This window comes from Talpa europaea (genome assembly GCF_964194135.1).
Source record: "Talpa europaea genome assembly, chromosome: 14".
NCBI classification, from domain to species: domain Eukaryota; kingdom Metazoa; phylum Chordata; class Mammalia; order Eulipotyphla; family Talpidae; genus Talpa; species Talpa europaea.
The window spans coordinates 52486503-52514274 of NC_140082.1; the positions used below are offsets into that span (position 1 = coordinate 52486503).

Below are 27772 nucleotides of genomic sequence, written 5' to 3' on the forward strand. Positions count from 1 at the left end.
CAGAAAAATCATTGTCATGTGACATACGCACCTTTTATTTTTAAGTTTCACTTAGAGATAAAAGTTTAGAGTCAGCTTGGTTTGGCATCTCAGTCTTCCACTGGTATCCACGGGCCCTTAACAGGGGAGGGCCAATGGCTATACAGGTGAAATGTTTTGACCCTCCCACAGTGTGCTGATGACTCTGGGCTGCTGCCAGATTCCAAAAGCAGACCTGGGAGCAAAGTGCTTGTTTTGCTACCGTAGCCACCCTGCTCTGTCCCCTACACCCTCCTCACCAGCAGCAGTGCCTCCAGGTGGCTCAGGTAGGTCTCTTCACTAGCCAGGATTCCAGACAGGACCCATTTCCTCATCTCCAAGCCCTTTTCCAAGTCCAGCTCACTCTGTGGGAGAAAGAGACTAAAATCAGGCAGGGAGGAAGGAGGCTGGAGGTGGCGCCTCTCAGAGGAGCTGGTCAGGTAATTAAGTTAAAATGAGATCATTAGGACAGGGAATCAGGACCCCTAATCCAATGTGACTGGTGTTTTTATAAGAAGAGGTTAGGTGGTCTAAATTTATAAACTTTCATAAATATGTTCTGGGGGTGTAATATACAGATGGTGACTTAATTAAATAGTTAAGTCCTCACTTAATATGGTCAATAGGCAAAATGACATATAAGAAAAGCAGGTTCTTGAATAAGGTCATTTCATTTCAATGTCAGCTGGGATTTTTTTTCCTCATGAATACTATAACAATACCAGCTTATGTGAGGACCTACTATACTGTAGGACCTAGTATACTGTATATTTGCATGTTTGTACTGTATATTTGAAAGTTATGAAGAGAGTAGAACCTAAAAGTCCTCAGGACAAGAAAAAAACGTAGCTATGAGTGGTGATAGATATTAACTATATTTTTTATTGCAGTGATCATTTTGTAGTATATACATACATTGTAACATTATGTCATACACCTGAAACTAATATAACATTGGAGACCAATATCTCAATGCAAAAGGAGAAAAAAAAAAAGGAGATGAGGACAGTTACACCCATGAGGAAGGCACAGGGAGGAGACAGGCATCTCTAAGCCAAAAAGAGATGCCTCAGGGAAGCCGACCTTGCCCCACTCTCGAGCTATGAGAAATCTCTGTTGCTTAAGCCACCAGTCAATGGTACTATGTTATTGTCACTCCGGAAACTAATACAGATAATGATGCCACAAGCAAGGTGCTGTGCCCACGGCTACCAGTGCTCCACCAGGTACATGCTGTGCTCCCTCTATGCCAAAGGGCCTCAGTGTAGTCTGAGGGGAGGTCCCCGGGTGCTGAGGAACCCTGAGGGTCTGGAAGGTGAGGTGATAGCCCTACCCATTCCACTGGCTTCCCTGCCCATGGGCAAGCATGAGCCAGTCCTCCATGGCAGTCCTTGACTGTGGAACTGGAGCATTAACTTTGTCACTCACTTTGCCAAACCACTCGGGGGAGATCACTGTTTGAGAGCAGGGCAGGTTCCTGGTCCTTAGCACTGCTGACAAGTTGGGAGCCAAGAGGCCATCCAATGCCATGTAGGGTGTTAAGCGGCATTTTTAGTTTCCATCCACCACGTGCCAAGAGCAATATCTTTCCCAACCCTCAGCTATGGCAGCCACAAATGTCTACAATGTTGAGACACATTCCCTGAGGCCCAAATTACTGCCAGGAGAGAACCTCTGGGTTCATGGAAGGACTTGAGACCAGCTCAGGACTCGGGAATCTCTGTAGAGTTTGAAATCAGGACCCCAGGTGGCCCCAACTGTTGTCCCCGGCACAATGGGAAAGAGGCACTATGGTACAGGCACAGCAGAGCCAGGGTTGCCCAGTGAGCCCCATGGTCTTAGGCAACTGCCCTCTTGCCCTGATGCCAAGCGTAAACTGGGGAGGGCATATAGGGGGGCATGTGTAGGGGGGCATCCATCAAGATCTTGGCTGAGAGCCATTCCAGATAAGACACCCAGGCCCCACACCACACAGTCCCCATCTCCCAGGACATGCTGGGCAGCAGCTCCACAGGTGGGAGCCTCCAGAGCACGCTGCCTGATCTTGATACTCTGTACCCAGCACAGTGCCCAAAACCTGGACAAACTAACCAATGAGTGGACCTAGAATTCCTGGCTGAGCCTCCTTTTGGCTGCACAGATAGAAAGTATAGGCGAGATAATGCTGGGATATGGGACTGACATTTTAGCCTCCCTGGGAGCCTGAAGTGATACCACAGTCAGCACAGTCCCCAGTGAAGACATATAGGGTCGGTGGACCCTGAACCTCTCCTCTCAGTCCCCCAAGCCTAAAACCATGAATGTGGGGAAAGCAGCTGACAGCTGGCCCTCCAGGTGCCTCCCACCCTGTCCCAGCACTGCTCTCACCCCACGCAAGGGAAGGGGTGAAGGTACAGCGGGTTCCTGCATCAGTGGCAGCCTCCTACCCGCCCCTGCCCATGTCTTGAGGAACAATTCGGCTACTGTGAGGCCAGAGGGCAGTAGGGTGGTGAGGGCCCCGCCCAGAACAAGATGCCCATGCTCTCGTAGGTGGCAGCACTGTGTCTCGTTCCCACCCACGCAACTTGGAAAGCCGGGAGGAAAAAGAGTGCAGGCAGGAAGGCGCCAAGTCCAGCTCTCCCTGTTCCAAAGGGCGCAGCCAGCTCAAGGGAACATCTGGCCCGGGAATCTGCTGGGCTGGGGAAGACACAGGCTACAGGCCCCTCTCTTTGGACTAGGAGTCTCCTGACCCCTGAATGCTGCTGGTGGCAGACAGGGAAGGCGCGGACACCAGCCCACTCCATCTTATAGAGGCACGGATGGGAAGGAAGACAGGAGGAGAGAGCAGGACTGGGACGAGGGCTATTTATAGCCTGCCTTGCACACGTGCTAGTTCTGGAAACAGCATGTGACTCCAGTCAGGGCTATGAAGGCGGGGGAGATGGTGGGGGTGGGTGGGTGGGAGGGCTGCTAGAGGAAAAGGGCAATGGGGAAAAAAGGCAGCAAGCTGGAAGGAAGACCACTTACTGCTGCTCCAGGCAGGGGCTGGGGTGGGGAGGCAAGTCAGGGACAGGGTAAAGGATGGGGCTGGGTGAGAGGAGGGAGCTGAGGTGAGATGGGGTAGAGTCAGCCTGAGTGGGGTGGGGCCTGGGAAGGCTGTGGGAGGGTTGGGACAGGGTGGAGTAGGTGAGGGGACCCAAAAGCAACACAAATCCTGAGGCTAGAAGAGAGGAAAAAATGAAAAGAACTGGGCATTACAACAGGGCAGGCAATGCTAACAGAGGGAGCCAGGTAAAGTGAACGACCACCTGTCAGCCGCTGCCAGGTCCACAAGGTGGGCTGATCCTGGCAGAACAGGAACTGAACAGCAGCTAGAACTCCAGGAGCACCCCTCACCCCCAGACAGGGGAAGCCAGGGTGATCAAGGCACAGAACCCTAGCCATGAAGGGTTGGGCTGCTCCCTAGTAGCTCACAGCCAGCACAGCAGCTGGACACAGGACGCTCTCTTCCTCTCTAGGCAGGAGCCTGCCGTCATTAGCAACAGAGTGGACATGATCCGGGCGTCCAGTCAGCAGACAGCAGGGCCATAGGCTGGGGGGCTCCTGCAGCCCCAAGTCTCCAAACCGAGACCTAGCACACAGGATAGCTCATAGGATTCCTGTGACCGCCCCTGGCACACTAACCCAGGTGGACTCTCCAAAGAGAAGAGAATAGGCTGAGCTGGCACCATACACCTGATTTCCCTGATGCTGCAGGGAAGGCAGATGAGGGCAACCATTAACTTTATTTAAGTCAGAACCCCAGAGCTGAGTAACTCAGCACAGGCAACATTTATCCTGCTGAGCCTCAGAGGAATGCCCAAACTGAAGCTAAGGCAGTGCATGGGCAGGGTAGCACAGCAGTAGCTAATCCAAGTGCCCTCATACTTTCTGGGCCCCTGTATGTCCACTAGAGGCACCTGGCTGGAGGGCCATCCAGTCTGCCACTCACTGAAGGGTCCCTGAAGGGCAGCCTCATGATAAGGTATGGTTAGTGTCACAGCTGCCCCTCTCTGCTGAGGACCGAGGTCTCCAGGCCTGCGCCTTACTGGAACCCTGGAGACACGGTCTGACACAGCTAGCAGGGGGACAGCCCAGGTCACAGAGTGTGTCACAAAACAACAACCTGATGATAGAGAGCTTCTGACATTGTAGTCCCCTTCTCTCTGCTTTATTGTCTCCCCTATAGATGAAGGGTAGGGAAATCGTGAGACACTGAGTTTCCCCAGAAAGGAATGAGCATGCTAAGCCAGCAGATTGCAAACCTCAGGATGGCAGTTGGGAGTGATGCCCACACCCTCATCCCTTTCCCTGACACTCCTGACACTTGATAGCCAGTAGCTCTGGCCCCAGTCTTCCACACTGCCCTTCCCCTTTGGGTCAGTAGTGCCAGTTTCATCCTGCCAGGGGAGAGGGGCTGTGTCACCAAATGGAAGGTTTTAACATGGCCCAAAAGGTAAAAGGGAGCGAGTGTGAGGCACGGAGCACAAAGTCAGAAGCCTGCATACTGCAGCTCCACACCAATGCTAGGCCACCACCAAGGCCCTGCTGGTTTACACGGCAGCCTTTTGGCTCCGGCTTTCTCAGCATCAGCACATGTGCCTGGCTCCTGCACACGCGGCTGACAGCTCTACCCTCCCTGCTCGATGCGCGGAGCATGAAGGGGATGCCATGCACCAGATGGAGGATGAGGAAGGAGTTTGCAGCGACTTCAACTGCTGGCTGCTCCATCACCTGCTTGCTACTTGCCCCTTGGCAAGTGACTAGACTGAAAGGAGCCTCCATGATGACGGTGGCAGCTCGGAGCCTGGGACTCAGTCAGTGGCCCAGGGACTCACCGCTTTGCTGGGCTCCAGGACTCCGGAGGTCACGGCGTCCCGGCTGCCCCTGCCCTTGCTGCTGAGGTGTGGTGAAGAGGAGGGTGAGTCATCGATGTAGGGCAGTCCGTCCTGGTGCCGGCGCTGCTCCTCAACCCGGTCGGCAGCACAGCTGTATCCAGGTGACGTCCCGAACGATGCATCTGTGTGCACAGAGAAGCAGCGTGTGTTAGAGTCGGGGAGGGGAGTGCCCGAGGAGTGACCACACCCACCTGTCCCAGCAGGCACTGGGCTGATGCCATCTGTCACCTGCAATTGTCAAACAGTGACCTCAGGTACGCTGACCTCATCTTTGTAACCAACAGGCCAGAGAACACAGGGTGGGTGGGGGGCGGAATTAAACAAGTTTATTCCCCCAAACAACACAAGACTGACTTTAACATGCTGGAGTATGTCTGCTCTTATCCCAGGAAGGGGGTCTGAGCCAGTACAGAATGGCACACCCCAAACACTAGTGTTTTGCTATCAGGGATGATTCTTGTATACCTGCCACAGTGACCTGATAGGGCAGCAAGCACAGGCCAGCTCACCAGCCCAGGTGCAAGCCCAGGTCACCATGAGCAGTGCCCCACATCTGCCAGTACCACTCCTTGGAAGGGATGGAAAAAAATCCCAGACTACCTTTACCCCAATCTCATTGTCCCTAAGAAGACAGAGAGTGGCTTATCCTACAGCAGGCTCCTGGCTGCTCAGGATGATATAGTCACAGCCAGTAACCCCTCCATCCCAAAGATACCCGACAACAGTCAGCCTATAGCCCTTGACCTTTCTGGAGCTCTGTCCTAAGAATTCTTCTAATCTTCTAACCCTTCACCAGGACATCAGTGCACAAGCACCAGCCCATTCCAAGCCTCACATGAGGGCATTTCTCTACTCCCTTCCAAAGGGCATCTTCCTGGCCCATGGGATTTCCAAGAGGTCAGCTAATTAGGTGCCATCACTTTGGCCATGATTCATCTACAAGCAGCCCTGCCCAACAGCACTACCACAGGTAGACTCTGCAGTGTTACTTCACTAGTTTACAACAACTTCTGCCACCAAGTGTATCTACTCTACGTGTGGTGGAGCCCAGACCACACAGGCGAGGCAGGCACAGGGTTCTGCATGGGGCCACCTTTGGACTTCCAGAGCAGCTGGCTCAGCAATCCCACAGGGAAAACATTTTCAATTATTTCCATGTGGCAGTAGGAAGAACTGCAACTGGGCACTCACCACAGGCCAAGCCAAGCCACCAGGATGTAGCTAGCAGTGGGTCCTCTGCCAAGCTGTGAGCACCTACTGATGGCCAAAGTGCCAACTTCCTCACTGCCCAACTACCCTCTATCAGGTGTCCTCAGCCCTGCATAAAAGCTTCCCAGGGGATCTGGCCAGCAGGCAGGATTGGGACTAGTTGTGCCACCCCCATCTGGCATCTGGCACTTTGCTGGTTGCCACACCATGTCCCCAGTGTCTCTGCACACAGGAGCCAAGTGCAAAGGCCAACCCTGTTATACCTGTGTGTGTGTGTGTGTGTGTGTTCACAGGAGGGTCCCAGCAGAGGCTAATTATGGGTTGAGAATAGCAGACAAAGTAAGGGGACTCCAAGAGCTGGCTGGACTCCTATGAATCTCCCAACAAGTTGTACAGAGTCCCATGTCTCCTTAATCCATAGGGACATCGAAGAGGCTCCAGGTACCAAGACCACTATGTTGGTCCCTCCAAACCAAAATCCAAGGAACTGATGCTTTTAAATCTCGGTCCAGATGGCTGATCACCCTGCTGTTTTCCACCCAAAGGCTCCAGCCCATTGGAAAACAGCTAACCCAGACTGGGTGCCCCTCATTCTGCTGATTCCCCCAGCCTACTCCAATGCAAATGTGACAGGGGCAGGGAAGAAAGCCCCTGATTTCCCCAGCCACCATTCTAACCAGCATAGGCACCTGCCTTCCTCTTGCATTGAGGATGCTCACACAAGACCTTTATGCCACAAAAGGTCACCCTCCTTCTGAGCAAAAGGCACATTTATTTAGTATTCTGAAAACCACCATGTCCCAAGAATCAGAGGAAAGAGAGAGAAGACTTAATCCCCCCTCCTCTGCCAGGATGCAATAAGAAAACCTCTCTGGGTCTCATCACCGTGGGCAAAACAGTGGATCTGGATGTTGAAAGAGCCGGGCCCTTGCAACAACTCTATCCAAAACTAAGACCAAAGATGAGAAAGGAGGCGGTTGGGTCTGGGTCTCAGGGCTTCTGCAGGCTCAGGGAGATGAGGACAGATCAACTATACCGTTAACCAGTGGGCAAAAGAAGGGGGAGGGACAGAGAGCCCATTCCGGCTCAGAGCTTTGTTGCCTGAAGGCTCAATATGAAAAAGGGATGTGTGCAGGATGAAATCTGAAACCTCTTCCTTTCCAGACAAGTTTGCTAGCAGCCGCAGCCCCAGCCCCTGCACTGTACAAATCTGAACTGTATTCTTTGATGCAAGAATTTAGAGCAAGCCCCCAAAGCAGGGAAAAATTAGCTGCAGGTGAGTCTCAGTCAGCTCTTTAAGGATGTTTCAAGGACAAAATTGATTTAAAAAAATCCTTAAAAAAATAAACAATTACCATATAATCCAGTAATTCTACTTCTGTTATATACTCAAAAGAACTGAAAATCGGGATTAGAAAAGATATTTGTACACTCATGGTCTTGGCAACATTATTCACAATATCCAAATGGGTAGAAGCAACCCAAGTGTCCTCTGATAGATGATGGATAAAGTGTATTAGAGTCATGGGATGTAATATTACTCTGCCCTAAAAAGGATACTGTGATACATTACAACGTGGATAAACTTTGAGGCCAATATGCTAAGTGAAATAAGCCAGTCACAAAACAGGGAAATTTAATGTAGGATCCACTTATATGAGGTACCTAGAATAGTCAGATTCAAGGAGACAGACAGTAGAAGGGTGGCTGTCAAGGGCCAGGGGAGGCTGGAGAAGGAGAGCTGTTTAACAGGGACAAACTTTTAATCTGGGAAGATGAAAAGTCCTGGAGATGGATGGTGGCAATGGTGACACTACACCGAGGCTGTACCTAATGTACTCACTACACACTTAATGGTTCGGATGGCTCGCTGTACATTATGTGTATTGAGCCACAGAAGCACACAGGAAGGTTCTCTCCCACCAGAGACCTCGCGGGAGTGGCTGTCCTGGCGGAAGGTGACAAGTGAGTCTTCCCTTAATTGCCAGCACCACCTGCAACCAAATTCAAGATAAGTGCTGGGCCTCCCTGGTGGCACAAGGGGTTAAGACGCAACCTATGAAGCTATCCACAGCCACTGCAGCATGAGTTTGATCCCCGGCCAGGGAGCTACCCAGTGGCGCAGCAGACCTCTCCTGACTTGCCCGCTGCTCCCCTCAGCAGTGCATTTCAGTCAATCTGCCTGTTCTGCTCCCCACTCTATCTCTGGTGAATCCTCTCATCCCCCTCCCATACCGCTGGCCTGCACCCCAGTTCTTGTATGCATAAATAAATAAATCTTTAAAACAAGTAAGTGCAAAATAAGCACAGAGTCAAAACTTCTAGTGGGTGTGTTCCGTGAGTTCATGAGAGTGGGTGGTGATGGAACCAGGGCTTCATTATATTCTTCTACCTGTATGTCTGTTTGATAATACAGACAATAAAGAAAGCCTTGCACCTGCTCTGTGAGAAGCCTAACGAGGAGCCCTTGGCACACACTGCCAGACCTGTCAGACTGGCACAACCAGCGTCCAGCAGTCACATACGATTCTGAGCCATACCTTTTCTTTTACAGAGTTCATACTTCTCCTTTTCCAGGGTGCTACCCAGCTCCCCTGCATTTTTCCAACCTAGGCTGGATGAGATTCCTGGGACACAGAGGAGAGTTTGGTCTAAGATAGATCAAGCCCAGAGCTCCCTCAGGACCCAAGTGATAACTGCAGGTCATATGCCTCCAGCCATGCAGCTGCTGCCCCTGCTCTCAGAGAGCCAGACCATACCAGCCTTCAAAACAAGAGCACCTCTGACAGCCTTGGTTTCAACAGCCCCTCCCCATTCTCGCTTCTGCAAGCCAGGGGCGTGCATCTCTCTCCAAGGCTTCTGTCAGGTCCTGCTAGGATCGCCAGCTGCAGGGACTCCTAGGAACTTTGTGCAGAACCCAGATCTGACAGCCAGCCATGCAAGGGAGGTCCCCCCAGACCCCTCATGCCTGAAAAGTTCCCTGTTCCTTGCTGCCACCAGAGGTACAGCTTTAGGATCCCAGCCCCTATCCCACTCTCTGGTCAATGCAGGTGAGAGCCTAGAGCAAGCCTTTGGGAGAAAGAGAGATTATGCTCAGTCTTACCACCCAGAATGGACAAGGGGACAATTGGAAAGGATGTGGGAACAATTTTCATAAGCACACACTCGTCTCAAAGAAAGGGAGAAGGGTCAACTGGGAACTCGGGAGAGGTGGGGTGCCTGGAGGTGATAGGAACCCACCCATGAGGAAAGACCCTTGGCAGGGTAGTCCCCCATTCCTGTTTACACTATCAGCAAGTGACTGGGCCGGATATATTTACAAAGGTAAAAGTAGATCAAACACCATGGTCTGGTGGCTCAATCACTGGCAGCAGGCAGATCTCTGCAGAGGTGGGCACTGGGTCGCTACCCTACATATCAGCAGGAGCCCTGCTTCCCCTCTCACCTTGCACCCTCTCCTGGGAGCAGTCCAACAGCACAATAGTGGTGGTGTTTTAGTGTGGACAGCAGCTCACATTCTTGCCAGGTAGTCATTGCCCCTTGGGGAGAGCTCAGAAATTCGAGGCCAGGACAGAAAGCATCTACAGGTTCCACTGCTTTGAGCTGGCTCATTCACAGCCTCAAGCCTTCCTTCCACTGCCATGTCTGCTGAAAATGGGCACTAAGTGCAGATGTTGGGGCTCAGTGTACACGGCTGACTCTTCTAAAGCAGCAGAAAACCTGCCTACAGAGGAACAAGTGGGGCCTGACTGCATGGCGTCCACCTCTGTGTCCCAGCTACTCCGTTACTTTCCAAACACATTTCAAAGACAAGATATATCCAAAAGACTGAGCTGAGAACCATATGACCCAGCAGTTCCTCTCTGAGGTATGAAACCAAAAGAAATGAAAACAGGTGTTTAAATCAAACTTTGCACAGGAATGTTCAAGTAGCATTTTCACAATAGCCAGAAGGTAAAAACAACCCTAAATGAATAAACAAGCTGGGGCATGGCCACACAATGGAATACTATTTAGACTTAAAAAGGAGTGAACTGCTGATGTGCCCTACAATACCGGTGAACTTCAAAACACTCTAAGTGAAGAAGGCACTCATATGTTTTATCCAATTCTATTAATATGAAATGTCCAGAACAGGCAAATCCACAGAGACAGAAAAGTATCTACTTGTATGGGTGCTAAAAAGAGGTGGTGGTTGCACAATTTGTGAATATACTGAATTGTTCATTTTAAAATGCTTGGATTATAGTTATGTAATTTCACTTAAAAAAAAAAAAACAACAACAATAACAGTTTTTCCTCTCTTGAACAGGGAACTCGGAACAAAATCCAGCTGTTTCCTGAAGACCAAGAGCATCGTTTTGGAAGGACGTCAGCACTGCCTGGCACCATAACCCCAGGCTAACCTCTAGCAGTGAGAAAGTTCTGTACTTTATGAGGGATTTCACTTGTTTTGGTGGCTTTTCTGCCTTTTCTCCAATGCAGGTTGGCAACTATACTTTCTTGCATCTACACCAGGTGGGGCAAAATTCTTAATAAATAAGACACCCCCCACCCCATCCAGCTAGCCCCTGCACTCTGGTCTGTAAACAGAGCCCTTGGTTCTGTGGTAGAAGGTAAGGAGTGACAGAGAGAGTGCCCCAGGATCCTAGGACCTCTTAGACCTCAGGTTATCCCCCTGATAACATCACCAGGCTGGCACCCTCAGATGAAAAGCTGCAGCTGCCCAGCAGGGGGAGGTCACAGTCTGGACCAGCATGGGGCTAGCTGAGTACCCCCCAACAGGTTAGAAAATGCCCGTCAGGGTCAGGAAGGGTGCCTGCCCTGCCTGTCTGTGCAGGGCCTGATTCCTCATCAGTGCTGGCTAGAAGCCTTGAAGAAGGCCAAGCTCTTGGAGGAGATAGACTGATGGAAACAACAGCTTTCATTCCCACTCCGGGTGGTTTAGATTCCAGCTGGTTGGAGAGTGAATCACCAGCAGATCAACTTTGCCTGTGAGTTTCAGCACTAAAGAATGAGTGCCCCCAGTGTGGGTGGACAAAGACCCACAATCAGTACTGGAATGTTGTCAAAAGATCTGCTTCAGTTTCCAAAGACTCTCCACCTCAAAGAGGGGAAGATAACACATGCACTGGTACCAGGGCAGGGGTGGGAGGCCAGGAGGGAAGAGGTGCAGCCTGGACCATGGGGTGTTGTAAACATCATTCTTCAGCATCATCTTGACTCCACAAAGGGTTCAGAAGGACTTCTCCGAGGTCTTGACAATTTAGCCTTAGACAATGAAACTAATCTAGCTCCATTCAAGATACAGGGCTCCCCTAATTCATGACAAACAGTGCAGGCAGGGTAGGTGAGGGTGAGCAGCACAGACCAGCCCCTGCCCACAGGAATCAGCCTCTGTCTGCCTCTCTCAATCTTCTATCAGGTCTGGGCTCTGTGGTCACCTTCTTGGGGGTGCCAGCTCTGCTGTACTGCCTCTTCCGTGGGCGTGCCCTGATGCACATGCTGTGTAGCTCCTGGGATTCTGCTGGTTCCCGATCACAGGGGCTGGTCGAGGTGAGAAGGACAATGTAGTAGGTTGAATGGTGGCCCCCAAAAGATACAACCACATCCTCTCCCCTAGAACCCGTGACTGGATCTAATTTAGAAAAAGTTTCTACAGACATAATTAAGGACTTGGAGAGGACATTACCCTGAATTATATGATGTATCCTAATTCCAATGACAAGACACTGGGAGAAGAGGATAAGGCAGGGACAAGGCCAGAGGGAGAGACTGGAGTGGGAAGGCCAATAAGCCGAGGACCACACGGAGCCACCAAGAGCTGGAAGCAGCAAGGATTCTCCCTTACAGCTCCCAGAGAAGGGGTGGGCCCTACCCACACCTTGATCTTGGACTTCTGCCCTTAAAACTGTGAGAAAACAGATTTTCTGTTACTTTAGTTACTTTAGTTTATGGTCATTATAATAGCAGCCACAGGACATTAATACAGAGGTAGCCCATGACCCAGAAGTAGGGTTAAGATTTGGGAGGGAGATAGCCTGGCCTGGGACTGGTCAGAAAAGCTTTATGGTGTGATGCCTGTGTGAGACAGAACAGCTGAGTCTTCAACCAGCAGAGGAGTGGCAGAGACACCCTGAGCCCCATAGAGGGTTAGGTTAACTCAGCTGTGAGGCCTCCTGGGGTTTACAAATGCGGAAAGGCTAGGAAAGGTGATATGCTGGGAATAAGATGAGGGGGGGGGGAAGGAGTAACTCCATAGAGAGCCTTGGGCTGCAGGCCAAGGACTCAGGGCTTGGTTTTAGGAGTTATCAAGGCCACAAAGGTCTGGAAGATGGAATCCTGGGAGACATGGCAGCACCTCCAGGAGTGCTGCTACAGATGAGACCGGGCAGGAGGCTTCTGTGATGGCCAATCGAGGTGAAAGGGGAGGAGGGCCAGGCTTCAGTGGGGACAGAAGCAATTTACACCATGACATTTGAAATACAATGAGCAGGGCCAGACTGAGGGGATATGGAAGGAGCCAGGAGGAAGAGCAAGGGAAAACAGTTTTCGGCACTTGAGGTGAGACCTGGCATCAGGGAACTGGCTAGAGTCATGCAAAGAGGGGGCAAGTTGATGAGAGTGGACAGGGCCATCTAAGAGAGTATGGCACGGGGGGGAGGGCCATGGACTGGAAGCCTTGTGGTAAGTAAAATAATAAAGTCATCCATGGGGGTCTCTCAATGCCAGCAAAGTCGCTTGGCCACTGCAGGGTAAGGGAAAAAGTATCAGGCTTTTCTGCCCTCCCGTCATCAGGATAGATGAGGGAACCCTGCGGTCCTGAATGCATGCCTGATGGTGGGCACCTGAAGTGGGTACACCTGGGCTGAGAGACTGAGTTTATAAGGGCAGCATCACGGGGACGCCAGCAGAAGCCAGGAATGAACGGAAGCTGAGAGAAGAAGAAGAGAAACAGAGAGAACTCCAGAGGGAGCCCAGATAGAATGAGGATTTGCTGGGGGCTGGGAGGACTGCCAGCCTCCCGGCCCCCCAGCACCCCTGCCTGCCATATGCCCGGTAAATCTAAATAAAAGACCTGCAAAAGCCACTGAGGGCTCCAGGACTCTCTCCTCCTTTACCCGGTCTGCTGGATCAGAAAACCTGCTTAGTGGCCTGTCCTGCCCCTACAGCCAGGATATAGGTTGCTGTCACTCCACAACTGCAGGCCCATCCCTCTACTCCATTCCCACTCCAAACGGGAAACAGGCAGGGTTAGAGAGAAAAGATGGTGTACAAAGGAAACCCCCATCTGGTGGTCATTATATGGAGCACAGGCCAGGGCTCATCCACAAGCAGGTGCTCACCTGCAAGCCTGGGAGGGCAGAAGGAACACCTGCTTTCCCCACCTCTGCCTCAGCACTGCTCCTCCTGAAGGAAGCCTGGGAAGGGTTAGGTACAGAAGTGCATATACACCAATATTTAATGGTCAAAGGGTAGAAGCAAATCAAGTGTCCATCTGTAGATGAATGAATAAACAAAATGTGTATATGCCAATGGAGTATTACTCAGCCTTGAAAAAGAAGTTATGTAATATATAATTACATGGATAAAAAAAGAACTATGCTAAGTGAATAAGACAGTCAAAAAAAGTCAATTACTACATGATTCCATTTATATGAATGTATTCATTTGCTAGGGCTGCTATAATAAAATATCATGGACTAACTGGATTTAACAAAATTAATTTTCTCAGAGTTCTGAAAGTTGGAAGCTGAGATTAGGGTGCAATCATGGTGAGTTCCTAGAGAACACTCTTTCTGGTTTGCAGGTGGGTACCTTCTTGCTGTGTGCTTAAATGCTTTGGTGTGTACTCACAGGGAGAATGAGAACAAGCTCTCTGGTGTGGCTTCTTCTAAGGGTACTAATCCCATGATAAGGGCCCCACCCTCATGAGCGCAACATAACCCAAATTATCTCCCAAAGATCCAATCTACAAATATCACATGGGGGGGGGTTAGGGGTTCAATATAAGAACAGGAGGGAAAGAGGGGACAAAAATATTCAATTTATGACATATGAGGTATCTAGGGTAGAGACAAATTTATTCAGGCAAAAAGTAGAAAAATGGTAGCCGGGGACCTGAGGATGGGTAGTTATTGCTTAACGGGTATGAAGTTCTGTTTGGGAAGACGAAAAAGTTCTGGAGATGGATGGGGGGATGATCATACAACAAAATGAATGTACATAAAACCAATGAACTATACTCTGTGGGGGTTTGTTATGGCAGCCCTGCTCAGCTCATGATTGATTCTAAGGCTCAGGTCCTCTGTTGGAGGAATGCATAAGAAGATGGGCCAGCAGTGAGCAGTGTGTCAGAAATTCCCAAAGGGTTGAAGGAACCACCTGCTCCCCCATGTTCCAGCCCCATAGAGGTCAATCTGCAAACCTCACTCCCACCTAGTCCTGGGACACTCCAATATAGAGCACTCCTGAAAGGTTCACTGGCTTCTCGGCTCACGGAGGGGAAGACATCCAGGATGCCAGCCTAAGTGGGGCTCTGAGACCTCAAGAGGGCAACAGGTGCTGGCAGGTGCACCGCTCCTACCAAGGACCCACTCACTGATACCTCATTTTATAGATGGAAGGTGATAATGGGGCCTCCCTGGTGGTGCAAGGGGTTAAGCACAGCACTATGAAGCAATCGGCAGCCTCTGCAGGCACAAGTTTGATCCCTGGCCGGCCAGGGAAAAACCCACATGGCGAAGCACACCTCTCCTGTCTCGCCTGCTGCTCCCCTCAGCAGTGTATTTCAGTCAGTCTGCCTGTTCTGTTGCCCACCCTGTCTCCGGTGGATCCTCTCACCCCCCGCATCTCTGGCCTGTACCCCAGCTCTTGATGCATAGATAAATAAATCTTAAAAAAAAAAAAAAAAAAAGGGAAGGTGAAAATGTGGAAGGAGAAGCAACACAGCCTGAGTCCCACAGCTAGTAAGAATTACAAAACAGGGATCCACCCAATCAGGTCTCCAGCGAGGCCATCTCCTGGAGCCTCAGAAAGGTCAGCCACTCCCTGAGCTGGATCCCCAACTTCAGGCACCCTAAGGCTCAAGTTCGTGAAGGCTGGGGTGAGGGGAGGGGTGATGTTTTGCATTTTACACCAGATTTTGAAATGTACTAGATGTGTAAAGATGTCAAAAGCCAAGGAATAGACAACAGCGTCTTGAGGTCTAGACCGAAATAGATTCTCTCTTTGGAAAACCTTCTCTGCACATGAATTAAATGGCCAGGAACTCTCCCATCCTTGACTTATATATGGAAAAGGAAATATAATTTCCCTGTTCCCAGCTTTCCCCCACCCAACCTTCCGGCCCTTTTCAATCATCCCCGCCAAAAAGAGACAACAAACAAGCAGGGATTACTGGGGCCCCGCGGAGGCTCGTTTCATCTCTTGATGTTCCCACCAGTGAAATGGGGATAATGACACTCCACCCACACACCCTGAGGGGGTGATGAGCAGGCCATCATCCCCCTGCCAGAGGGAGGAAGCGTCAAGAAGCAAAAGCACCATTTATCATAATTATCGGAAGCCTTGGCTATTCACGTGGTCCAGCCTGAGATAGTTATGATACTGATCAGCATTTTGTCATCCCAGAAAACTGCACTATTTCCCCTTGACTCACTCTTCCAGGTATACTTGGCAATGCCCTCAACTTGTGCATGAGGCTGAGGGCTCCACTTCAGAAAAGGTGGCGGGATTAACACACTGGGGACTACTGGGGAGACTTGCCAGGGCCAGGAGTTGAGTGTCAGCAGGGCCTGTGGCACCTGTCGGCTTGCTGTGGGTTAGAGGGCGCCCCTCACCAGAGGGTGACCAAATCCATCTGGCCCAACACAAAGCCCACCAGGGCTCTGAATCCCAGCCCTACTCTGTCCTTCTCAGTAGCCCAAAGCTGAGTCGACCAGGAAGGCCGTGGCCTCCATCACCCCAGAAGGGAGGTGCTTCCTCAATTCTCTTCTGCAGCAAGATCAGCAGGAGCAGACCCTGAGCTCAGAGATTTCAGGCCACAGGGTCCCCGTGAGGTACAAAGTCTCAAAAACAGCTGAGGAACAAGCCACAAGGATCTCCGTCCACATGCAAGAGAAGACTGGTCTCAGCTCTTGACCTGAAACTTGAAACTGTCATGTGGGAATTACCACCTATGGTGATAATCCCAGTTGTCATCGTGGTGTGACAGCTTGATCCCAGGCCCCGTGGCTCATTTCCCAGGCAGCCAGGCTCAGGAACCAGGCCTGGCTGCCACCCTGCTTTCCCAGGCCATGGGAGGTGACAGGATTTACACACCCCTACTGCCCCCATGGCACAACTGCCAGACGCCTGCTCAGGGCTCCAACTCAGTCACCCAGAGGCCCAGGCAGGACAGCAGGTCCTGAGGTCTGGGGTATATACCATTCCGAAAGTACCTTCTGGGCAAAGCTCTAGGAAGCTCAAAAGAGCAACTAAACCCACAGGTGGAAGAGCAGCAACTCCCACCCACAGGAGGCCTGGGTCCATCAGGTATAGACATAGTGGGTAAGGCTCTTCTCTTAAGATTGTGTGATCTCAGGGAGACCGGGATCCACACAGGCTCCTAGAGGCAGCTGATGCTGGCTGTGAGCCTGGCACTTCTCCCAGAAACACCCCACGTAGAATTATAATGTGGCTCAACCAGGTCACCCTGCTCAGCATTCACGCTGTAAGACTGGCATCTCACTATTTAACAGGAACTGTTAAAGGCCCAGAATTTGACCTCAGACTTTGCAGACAGGCTTGGGGAGAATAAGACCAATTCCTACTTCTTACAACCTTGACCCCAGTCTACTGCCCAAGTTTGCCCGGATCTGTGGGTGTGTGAAGGGGTTGGTCCTTTACCTCCAGAGTCAGCACGGCCATTCCCCCCTGCAGAGGAGAGCAGTGGAGACCCAGTCAAATCACATACTGTGATAATGCCTGGCATCTGAGAGGTGTCAGTCCCCACTCAGTGTCCATGAAGGGAGCCCTGGCAATGTATGCCCGGCCAGGGGGATCGTCCCTGTATTAAATGTTTGCTGTCTTTTTAAATTAAAATTAAAATTAGACTAATTTAAATTAGTCTCAGCTGTGACTGTCCATTTCCCTGTTCTTGCCTTAATCCAGCCTGAGACATGCTCTGCTCTTGATCAGGGCCCATCACCAGGAAAGCTGGGATAACCAGAAGGTTCAGTTGCTCTGTTTGGTGGCCCCAGACCACCTCAAGGCTACCAGGCCTCTTCCACCCTTCTAAGAGGCCACATGAGTCAGCAATGCAGAGGCAGTGCAGACAAATACCTCTCAGTTCCTGCTGCTCTGGCCCAAGGTAGCGAGGAGGTGCAGCACTGGGATGCTCACAGGTATGTGGAACAAGACAACAGAGGCTCAAGGAACTTGTCTGGAGAGGTTTCTCTATGGCACAGATGACCCCAGAGGGCCTTGGGCTGGCTGGAGCCCAGAAGGGAGGCAGTAGAAGGAAGACCTCAGAACTGGTGTGACAAGCCAAGGTAATAGGCCAGACCTCTAGCCACCTCCTACCAGTCCTGGGGAGTCTGCCCCACCTTAGCCTTGGCTCAGGCCTTTGGCTGGGGGAGGGGGAGAAAGAGGGAGTTAGTTAGAACTCTGAGATGCCCTTCCTTCCCTGAAAAAATATGACAGGCACATATACCAAGTTCCCAGAAAGCCATGACTCACCCCTGACGTAACACATTCCTTCCTTTCTGCAGACCCCACGTTATACCTTAGAACACGTGGTCCTGGACTTTATATCCTCACTACTCTGTGAGGAGGTTTTTACCTGTGCTGATCAGAGCTTTTACCTGTGCTGACACCCAGTACTCCCTCCCTGGAGGCAGGGTGCTAAGAGCTGCTTTCAGGGACTCAGAGTAGAATAGACCCATGAAGCAGGCACTGAGTCTCTCAGAGAAATCCAGAGTGTTTGGTGCAACATGTTGAGGGTCAGGGAAGGCAATGCTGACCTTGGCAAACCACCCGCCTTCACACGACCATGCCCCCACTCCCCACCCCATTCTCACAGGCTGTGGACTGCCCTGGGGTCTGGTTCCTACAACAGCCCAACTGGGACCCAGGCTCAACAGTGGATCCTCACTCAGGCTCGCACAGAGGCCCCATGCAGGCTGCCGTCAGTCACATCCCCTCCTATTCCCTCTGAAGCTCTAACTGTTTCAGTCCTCACATGCACCCTGTAGTCTGACCAGACTGGGCCCCACAATGCTCCATTCAGGGCCTTACTTCAACTCTCTACCCAGAGGACCTCCCTGGGCCTAATTTATAGCCTGCCGACTCCAACACCCCCTCCCACATAACTTAACCTGAGAACTCCCCTCAGCCATCCCCCTGCAGAGGAACACTTTCCATGGCTCTTTCTCCCATTCACCATGTACAGGAGCCTCCTCTGCTTTCTACCTACGCCACAAGCTTTGTCCACAGGCCAGAAGCCTCCTCGACCACCCATAAGCTCCCTAAGATGGCCCCAAGCCCCATTTCTCCTCAGGTGACTGATCACACAGGCCTCAGGGGCTACGTGGAGAAGACACCACCCCCCACCCTACTTATTGGACAAGTGCTGTCACTCCAGCATCCAGGTCAAAATAATGAACCACACATGCACACAGCCACTGACACACAAGGTACTAGGAAACACCAGACTAAAGGCAACATCCACCTCCTCTAGCTGATAGGACACATCATGAAATTTCCATTCACTATCTCCAGAGAGTCCAGCTGTGCCTGGATCTCCACAAAAACACTCACACAGTCACGCTGCAGCTGACAGCATCTGGAGGATTTGGTCCAGGTTTCAAATCATCTGAGGGGAGTGTGCTGAGCTCATTTCTGAAGTCACAAAAACTGAAAGTGATTTTTTTGATCAGTGACAACCAGGAAAGGCTCCAAAGCCCGCCTGCTGGCCCCTGAGTCAGTGGCCAAAAGACCGACCATCCGTAGCCTGTGCCTGGCTCATCACCTGCAGCAGGTGAGGTCACCGTGCTCCTCTGAGAACAGCAGGAGGAGGGCTTCAAAGAGGGCTGAGGATACTGAGGCCTGGGGCCTATAACTTGCACACACAGAGCGAGCACTTCACACACATCAGTGAACTCAAAGCCTCATGTTTTGGGAAAGTGGAAAAAAAAAAAGCAATGATGGTGTCTTCTGTTTCCAAACAAGAACAGCCTGTCACCACCAGGCAAAGATCTGCCTCAGGCTGCCTCTGCCAGGCGAAGGGCCAGGTGGGAGTGGCATGGAGACGCTGCCAGAGCCCGGAGCCTACACAGGTTGCTTGGAAGCACGTTTCCAGAAATGAGCATTCAAGCAGGGAGGCGGGGCTGCAGCAGGCACGTGGGCCCAAGGGAGGCTCACAGCCGTTGTTCAGCTCCCAGCTCTGCTTGGAGACATTGAGGGGTCCCAGGAGGAGCGGGCACAGAGGAGCCCCAGAGGGGAAGATTTTCCACAGGGTCCTAATAGTCTGTGAAGATTCTTATGTCTAAAGTCTGGACCCAGTTCCAGGCTGAAACCATCTGACTGGCCTGTGCCTAGACATTCTCCTCCTCCTAGGAGAGAAGTCTGTGTCTGACAGGTGTGCACATGTGCATGAGGTATGTGCAGTGGTATGTGCGCACATGCATGAGGTGGGTATGAGTGTATATAGCACAATAGTGTGTGCATGCAAGTGCGTGCATGTGTGTGCATGTGGTATGTGTATATGTACCCTCCTCCAAAAAGGGAGGCTTGCCCAGCTTCTCAGGCTGGCAGTTCCTGCTTATTTTCATCAAACTGACCCAGAACAGGGACTCCACGTCCTGGCCCCACCATGTCTGACCTTGTTAATAAGACCTCCTCATGTCCATGTAACACAGCCATGTGGCCTCAAACTGAGGCAGGACAGGGCCACACACACTCACAGGAGCCCTGGGTGCTCAGAGAGGAGCCACGGGGACACAGAGCTGGTAAGTGGCCAAGTTGGGCTGGAACCTCAATCCCAGTCTGCTCCCAGGCTCTTGCCTCTCCAGATGGCAGGGCTGGACACCCCTCTGGCAGAACCATGGCCACCCCCACACTGGTTGCACCTGAGCCGCTGGCTGAGGGCAGAACTCATGTGTTAGCCAGCGCAAACCTTGGCTGAAACCCAGTCCCACCACTGCCCAGCTGGGTGACGTTGGCAAATTACTTCATTTCTCTGGACCCCACGCTAATTTAAAAAAAAAAAAAAAAAAGAGGATTCAACTGGCCAGCTGGCTGGCACACCCTGAAAAGGAGTATCAGACACTGTGCTTGGCATAGCCCAGCATGCAGGACAGCACCTGCCCAGAGCACTTTGGATCGTGGGTTCCAGCAGCCCAACTGGGCCAGAAGTTTTGAAATCAGCAGGCCCTGTTCTTGGCTGAGTACTGAGTCTTGAGGTTTCCAATTGTTGGAGAGCCAGGAAAACAATATAAAATTAGGGAACCACACTAAGGAAGGTGTGCGTTTATAAGTGAACATGAGTCCCTGGGCTAGGCGGTTAAGACAGGTAGAGCTAAAGGATGAGTGGCCTTTGACAGACCAGGGGCTCTCCTGGGAGCAGGCAGATAAGGCAGGGTGACAGGGGCAACCAAGTAGCGGGGAAGAGCTGAGAAAGACAGGAAAGACCAACGATATACTTATTTGCCCGGGAGTCGCCTCCCCCACCACTAGCCAGTGATCGGACTCTCTTTGAAATGAGGCATAACTGTGGGAGTGGGCATGGGTGGGGACATAACTCCATGAGCCCAGTCAGATGGCACAGGTGGCCCGGGTATCCAGTGCAGAAGGCACTGCACATTCCCACGGCATTCCATGCCTGCCCCGCACAGCAGCAGGAGGGGACAAGGAAAACACAGCCAGCTCTGGCTCTACAACAGATAGCCTGAGACCATGGACATTAACCACAGCTCCATCCAGCACACAGTAATGGTCCCTATGCTGAAGCAGAGCAAGAAAATCATCTCAGAAACAAAATCCCTTCTCCCCCAATTCCAAATGGCTCCAAGGTGCCAGGGTGTCATAGACCTTACTGATAATCCCAATACAGCCCTGGAAATTCGTAGAATCACTTGCACCTAAGAAATGGGGAAACAAACACAGAGAAGAATATCTGCCCCCCCCACCAGATGATTCTGACATGGGGCTCCCCATTCCGCCTTTGCTCCCCCACACACACAGGGAATTCAGAAACCCACACCATGGTGGGGCACATTCCATGAAGGAACACTATGTGTCTACAACAACTGCACAAGATGGGTGCTCTAGGAAGTGACAGCTGGATGTGGGGTTGGGGAGGGGGCCACTGGGAAGGCAGGCCTGGCATGTAGGACAGGCAGAAGGGAAGGCAATTTCTGGGATCCTCGGGCAAGGAATCCCTGATATTGCCAAAAAGTCTCAATGCATTTGTGACCTAAAGCATATCTCCCCTGAACATATGGGTGGGAATGCTGGTTAATGTGTAGACAGCTGTACCTGCCCTACAAGCACCTCTGAGTCAGGCGATAGAAATCTAAAGGGCTTGGAGCAGGGACTGGGTAAAACAGGATATGCTGTTGCATGATCCAGGGAAGGTAAAGAGGGGTGCTTCTGAATTATAAACTGGAAGTCACACCAGAGTGTCAGGAACAAGGCCAAGAGGGTTCCAGAGGGCCGTGCCTATATTTGTAGTGCCAGTGTTAGCTGGGCCAGGCTCCGGCTTTTAGGAGGAAAGTTACTGGGGAGAGACGGAGGTGATCAGCATGGGCCACAACCTTCAGAACAATGTCAAAGGAGAGTGATCCATCCCAGGGAGCACTGCTGACAGAAAGAAAGAAATTCAAAGGCAGAAGCTTGAACTTACAGTTCCTGATGGAGAAAGCACACTCCACCTTTTCCCACTCACCACAACTAAAGCCTCTAAACAAAACACACAAAACAGCCATCCTGGGACTCTGAAAGTCAGGTAAGAGCAAGAGGACTGGGTAGGGATCTCAGGACTTAAGGGATACCCTGGCAGTGATCTCTGATTTTCTGCTATGTGTGTTGGTTTGTTGTTTGTTCTTTTTATCTTTTTTAACTTTATGGTTTTCTTTAGAGCAGTTTTGGATTACAGCAAAACTGAGAGAGGTACAGAGATTTCCCCTCTACTACCTACCCCAACACAAGCAAAGTTCCCTCCACCATTAACATCACCCACCAGAGTGCAGTATTTTTTACAAGCAGTAAAAAATATTACCACCCAAAGTACATAGACTGCACTAGGGTTCACTCTTGGTGCTGTGCCTTCTATGGATTTGGACAAATATACAATGATATCTATCTACCATGACAGTATGGTGCAAACTAGTTTGGGTTTCTTGCCTCTTATCTATTCCATCTGGATACTAAAGCTGCATGAAACCACCAACAGGCACAGAGAGAATGGAAAAACAGCAAACAGGAACGTCTGCTCCTTCGGGCCAAAGGGCCAGGGAAAAAGGATTAATCCTATGGATTAAACTCTTTTGATCTTACTCATCTTGCTCTATGTGGTCACCAGAGCACCAGAGCTCACCCAAAGACATGGCAGCAGTGGTCCCATTAGGGAAAGCCCTGTGGTCTCTCCTCTCTACACAAGGAGGGTGCCACCAGAAAACCAAGCCCCTGTCTTTCCAGCATAGTGGCAGTGAACCATGGGGGTGGAACCCAAATGAGCGAGCTAGAGGTGGAGCTCCAACTTTCTAGTCAGAACATCTGGAACAGAAAGCTTGGAGAAGCAGAGAGTGTGGGAAAAAAGTATGGAAGGAGCTGGAGAAAGGATCCTGTGTGTGAAGCTCTGGGTGACCCCAAAGTACATGTGAGAAACCACATGGATTCATCACAGCATAACACAACACAGGTTTTGGGAACTGATTACACTAGTGAGACTGAGATCACCACCAGCCTTCAGCCTGATTTCTGGGTAGTGCGCTGCAGAGAGTATGCTGGAACTGTAGAAAGTGGACAAGGATGTATGGTATGGATCTACCTAGGTTGGCTGCCTGCTTAAACAATTCAACCAGCAGCTCTAGAACACTTACTTGACCAACCGTCAGAATTCTAAAACACAACATTCAAAATGCCTAGGATATAGGGCCTCCCAGTGGCGCAGCGGTTGAGCGCTGGGTTGCGAAGCTGTCTGCAGCCTCTGCAGCGCCGGTTCGATCCCCAGCCACCAGGTGAGGGTTCCACATGGCGCGCAGACCTCTCCCGCTGCCAGCTGCTCCCCTCATCAGTGTGCTTCGTCAGTCTGCCTGTTCTGTTCCCCGCTCTGACTCTGGTGAATTATCTCGCCCTCCCGCGCTTCTGACTGTACCCAGTGCTTGTATAAATAAATAAATAAATAATATTTGTGTTCCTGTCACTGTACTAGGTTTAAAAAAAAATGTCTAGGATATAATTCGAAATAACTTGACAAAGAAGAAGGATGCTGAAACAACTGTCAAGGGAATCAAACAAATGAGGCTATCAACAAACACCAAGCCCAGATGACCCAAATGTTAGAAAAATCAGAATAAGACTTTAAAGCAGCCATTATAATCAGTCCAACAAATAAAGGCAAATACTCTTGAAACAAAAGGAAAGACAGCAGTTCCTAGCAAAAAAAAAAAAAAAAACCTACAAAAAAAAATTAAGACCCGAACAGAAAATTGAGAACCAAAAAAATCACAAATATAAAAAATTCCCTAGAGTGTTCAATAGCATAATGGATGTGACAGTAGGTTCAGTGAACTTAAAGCCTGATCAACAGAAATTAACCAATTTAAACAACAGGGAGAAAGAAGGGGGATAAACTGGATCAGTACCCGAAGGGTCTGTGGGACCACACCAAAAGGTCTAGCATTTATGTCACAGGCATTCCAAAGAGAAAGGAAAGAAAGCAGAGTAGAAAAAATATTTGAAGGACCTCCCTGGTGGCACAAGGGTTTAAGCACAGCACTATGAAGCTATCTGCAGTCACTGCAGCACGAGTTCAGTCCCTGGTTGGCCAGGGAGCTACCCACACGGTGCAGCAGACCTCTCCTGTCTTGCCCACTGCTCCCCTCAGAAGTGTATTTCAGCCAGTCTGCCTGATCTGTTCCCTGCTCTGTCTCTGGTGAATTCTCTCACTGTCCCCCCCGACTCTGCACCTCTGGCCTGTACCCCAGTTCTTGCATGCATAAATAAATGAATCTTAAAAAAAAAAAGAAAAATTATTTGAAGGAATCAATAGCTGACTAATCCCCAAATTTGATAAAGGATATGAATTTACAGATTCAAGAAATGCAGTGAACCCCACACAGCATAAACAAAGAAAATCACAGCCAGATATATAAAATCAAAGTGCTGAAAACTAGAGAAAAAGAAAAAGTCTTGAAAGGAGTCAGAGGAAAATAACAAATCAATACACACATACATATATAACACATAACACATGGAAATAAACCTACATCCAAATGACTGTAGGTTTATCAGAAACTACCAAGGCCAGGAGAGAATATAAAACATTTTGAAGTGTTAAAAGAAAAGAACTGTCGGGCCTCCCCGGTGGCACAGCAGTTAAGCTCTGGGTTGCAAAGCTGCCCGCAGCCTCTGCAGCACCGGTTCAATCCCTGGCCACCCGGCGAGGGTTCCACATGGCATGTGATGCTCTCCTGCCGCCTGATGCTCCCCTCAGCAGTGTACTTCGTCACTCTGCCTGCTCTGCTCCCCGCTCTGGCTCTGGTGAATTCTCTCACCCTCCCGCACTTCTGACTGTACCCAGTGCTTGTATAAATAAATAAATCTTTAAAAAAAAAAAAAAAAGAACTGTCAACCCCAAATGCTGCTACATCCAAATGAAGAAAAAATAAGACTTAGTTCTTTAAAACACATTTTGAACTTCTGGCCCTTAGAACTGTAAAATAATAAATTTGTGTTGTTTTAATTCACTAGGTTTATGGTAATTTACTCGAGCAGCAATAGGAAATTAATATACATGTTTTGAACATAACAGAATTAAATTAAAAATCAGACTGAAAGAAAAATGAATGTCAAAATTACATCTCAAAAAATATCAAATAGTAATTAAGTAAATACCTATTAAATAACATATGGGTTAAAGGGGCCTCCCCGGTGGCGCAGTGGTTGAGCGCTGGGTTGCGAAGTTGCCCGCAGCCTCTGCAGCGCCGGCTCGATCCCCAGCTGCTCCCCGGCCACGGGAGGAGGGTCCCACATGGCGCGCAGACCTCTCTTGCCGCCCGCTGCTCCCCTCAGCAGTGTACTTCGGTCCTTCTGCCTGCTCTGCTCCCCGCTCTGGCTCTGGTGAATTCTCTCACCCTCCCGCACTTCTGACTGTACCCAGTGCTTGTATAAATAAATAAATAAATCTTCAAAAAAAAAAAAAAAAGAAAAAAATAACATATGGGTTAAAGATGTCTATGATGCAGTATTTCTGTGTCTAGATGTAAATTTATTTATTTATTTATTTTAGGATTTATTTTATTTATTTATACAAGCACTGGGTACAGTCAGAAGCGCGGGAGGGTGAGAGAATTCACCAGAGCCAGAGCGGGGAGCAGAGCAGGCAGAAGGACCGAAGTACACTGCTGAGGGGAGCAGTGGGCGGCAGGAGAGGTTTGCGCGCCATGTGGGACCCTCCTCCAGTGGCCAGGGAGCAGCCGGGGATCGAACCGGCGCTGCAGAGGCTGCGGGCAGCTTCGCAACCCAGTGCTCAACCACTGCGCCACCAGGGAGGCCCTCTAGATGTAAATTTATAGCATCAAATGTTTGTTTTAGAAAAGAAGAAAGGTCTCAAAGCAATATTTATGTTTCCAAGTTCAAAACTAAAAAGAAGAGCAAAATAAACCTGAAGAAAGTAAGAAAAATAATGGTAGAAAACAGTAAAACTGAAAGCAAAAAAAAAAAAAAAGAGAGAGAGAGAGAATTCATCAAAAACAAAAGCTGATTATTTGGGGGAGAATCAATAAACTGATAATTTTTTTAAAAATGTATTTTTTTTTTGGGCCTCCCCGGTGGCGCAGCGGTTGAGCGCTGGGTTGCGAAGCTGCCCGCGGTCTCTGCAGCGCCGGTTCAATCCCCGGCTGCTCCCCAGCCACCAGAGGAGGATCCCACATGGCGCGCAAACCTCTCCTGCCACCTGCTGCTCCCCTCAGCAGTGTGCTTCGGTCCTTCTGCCTGCTCTGCTCCCCGCTCTGGCTCTGGTGAATTCTCTCACCCTCCCGTGCTTCTGACTGTACCCAGTGCATGTATAAACAAACCATCAAACAAACAAAATAAATAAATAAATAAATAAATAAATAAAAATGTATTTATTTTTATTTAAATAAATAAAAAAATGTATTTATTTTTATTTATTTATGCATATAAGAACCAGGGTGTAGGCCAGAGGTGGAGGGGGGCAGGGTGAGAGGATTTAACAGAGACAGAGTGGGGAGCAGAATAGGTGCATCCACTGAAATACATTGCTGAGGGGAGCAGTGGGTGAAACAAGAGAGGATCTGCTGCGCCATGTGGGTTAGCTCCCTGGCTGGGATCAAACTCAGCCTCAGAGGCTGGTGATAGCTTGATAGTACTGAGACTTCACCCCTGGGCCAGCAGGGAGGCTCCCTAAACTTCTAATCAGATTGACCAAGTTAAAAAAGAAACACATATTAGTAAAATCAGGAGAAAAAGAGGAGATATCACTACTGACCCCACAGGCATTAAAGAGAACCATTACAAACAACATTGCACACATATATTTTACCACTTATATGAAACAGATCAATTCCTTAAAAGGTAAATATTAGAAAAATCCACTCAAGAAGAAAGTATTAACCTGACTGTCCCATATCTACTAAAGATAAACAATTTGCTGTTTAAAAAAAAAAAAAAACAAACAAACTTTAAGAGACCAACCAACCCAACAAAAATACTCTAGGCCCAGACAGTTTTACTATCAGATATTCAAGAAAGAAATAATACCAATTCTTCACAATATCTTCTAGGAAACAGAAGAGAGGGTATACATCCAAACTTATGGGACTAGAATTACTCTTACATTGAAACCAGCCAAAAATATCATAAGAAAAAAAACTACAGACCATTATCTGTCATGAACTTTGGATGCAAAAATGATCAAGATACTAGCAAATAAAAATGCTGCAAGGAATGCAGCAACAAACACACAAAGTAATGCATCACTGCCAGATAGTTTATCCCCTGAAATGCAAGACTGGTTCAACATCCGAAAATCACCCCAATTCCTGAGACTTAACAAGAAAACCACATGATCATATTAACAGATAGAGAAAAAGCTCTTGACCCCACAGATGACCACCAGATTGCACTGGCTATCACTGCTGCTTCCTGAAGTTCCTTGTGTGGTCAAGGAAGAAGACAAAAGCTACAGATGACACTTCCTGAGCCATTTGTTTCTCCAGGAGGTTCTTTCCTGGACTCTGAAGTGAATTCATGCTGCGAGTAAACTCATTGCCAAGTACATGGTTGGAGGACTCACTCAGACACCACCCCCCATGCCCTGCAATCAAAGGGGAGGCTCCTGCCTGTAAGGCAAGGAGATTGGTGAGGTCTGCCCTTGTTGAGGCAAATTCCACCCTACTTCG

The 27772-nt window shown here is 49.7% G+C and overlaps 1 protein-coding gene across 2 annotated transcripts in view; it reads right to left on the reverse strand.

Moving 5' to 3' along the window:
* Positions 1-27772, reverse strand: part of BCR (BCR activator of RhoGEF and GTPase) — a gene marked incomplete at both ends in the record, with an annotated part of 107908 nt that overhangs the window by 38590 nt on the left and 41546 nt on the right. For both annotated transcript variants that reach the window (XM_084253298.1, XM_084253297.1), the window contains 2 exons: positions 279-383; positions 4875-5056. In XM_084253298.1, coding sequence (XP_084109424.1) covers positions 279-383; positions 4875-5056 — 287 coding nt within the window. The remainder of the gene's footprint in view (positions 1-278; positions 384-4874; positions 5057-27772) is intronic.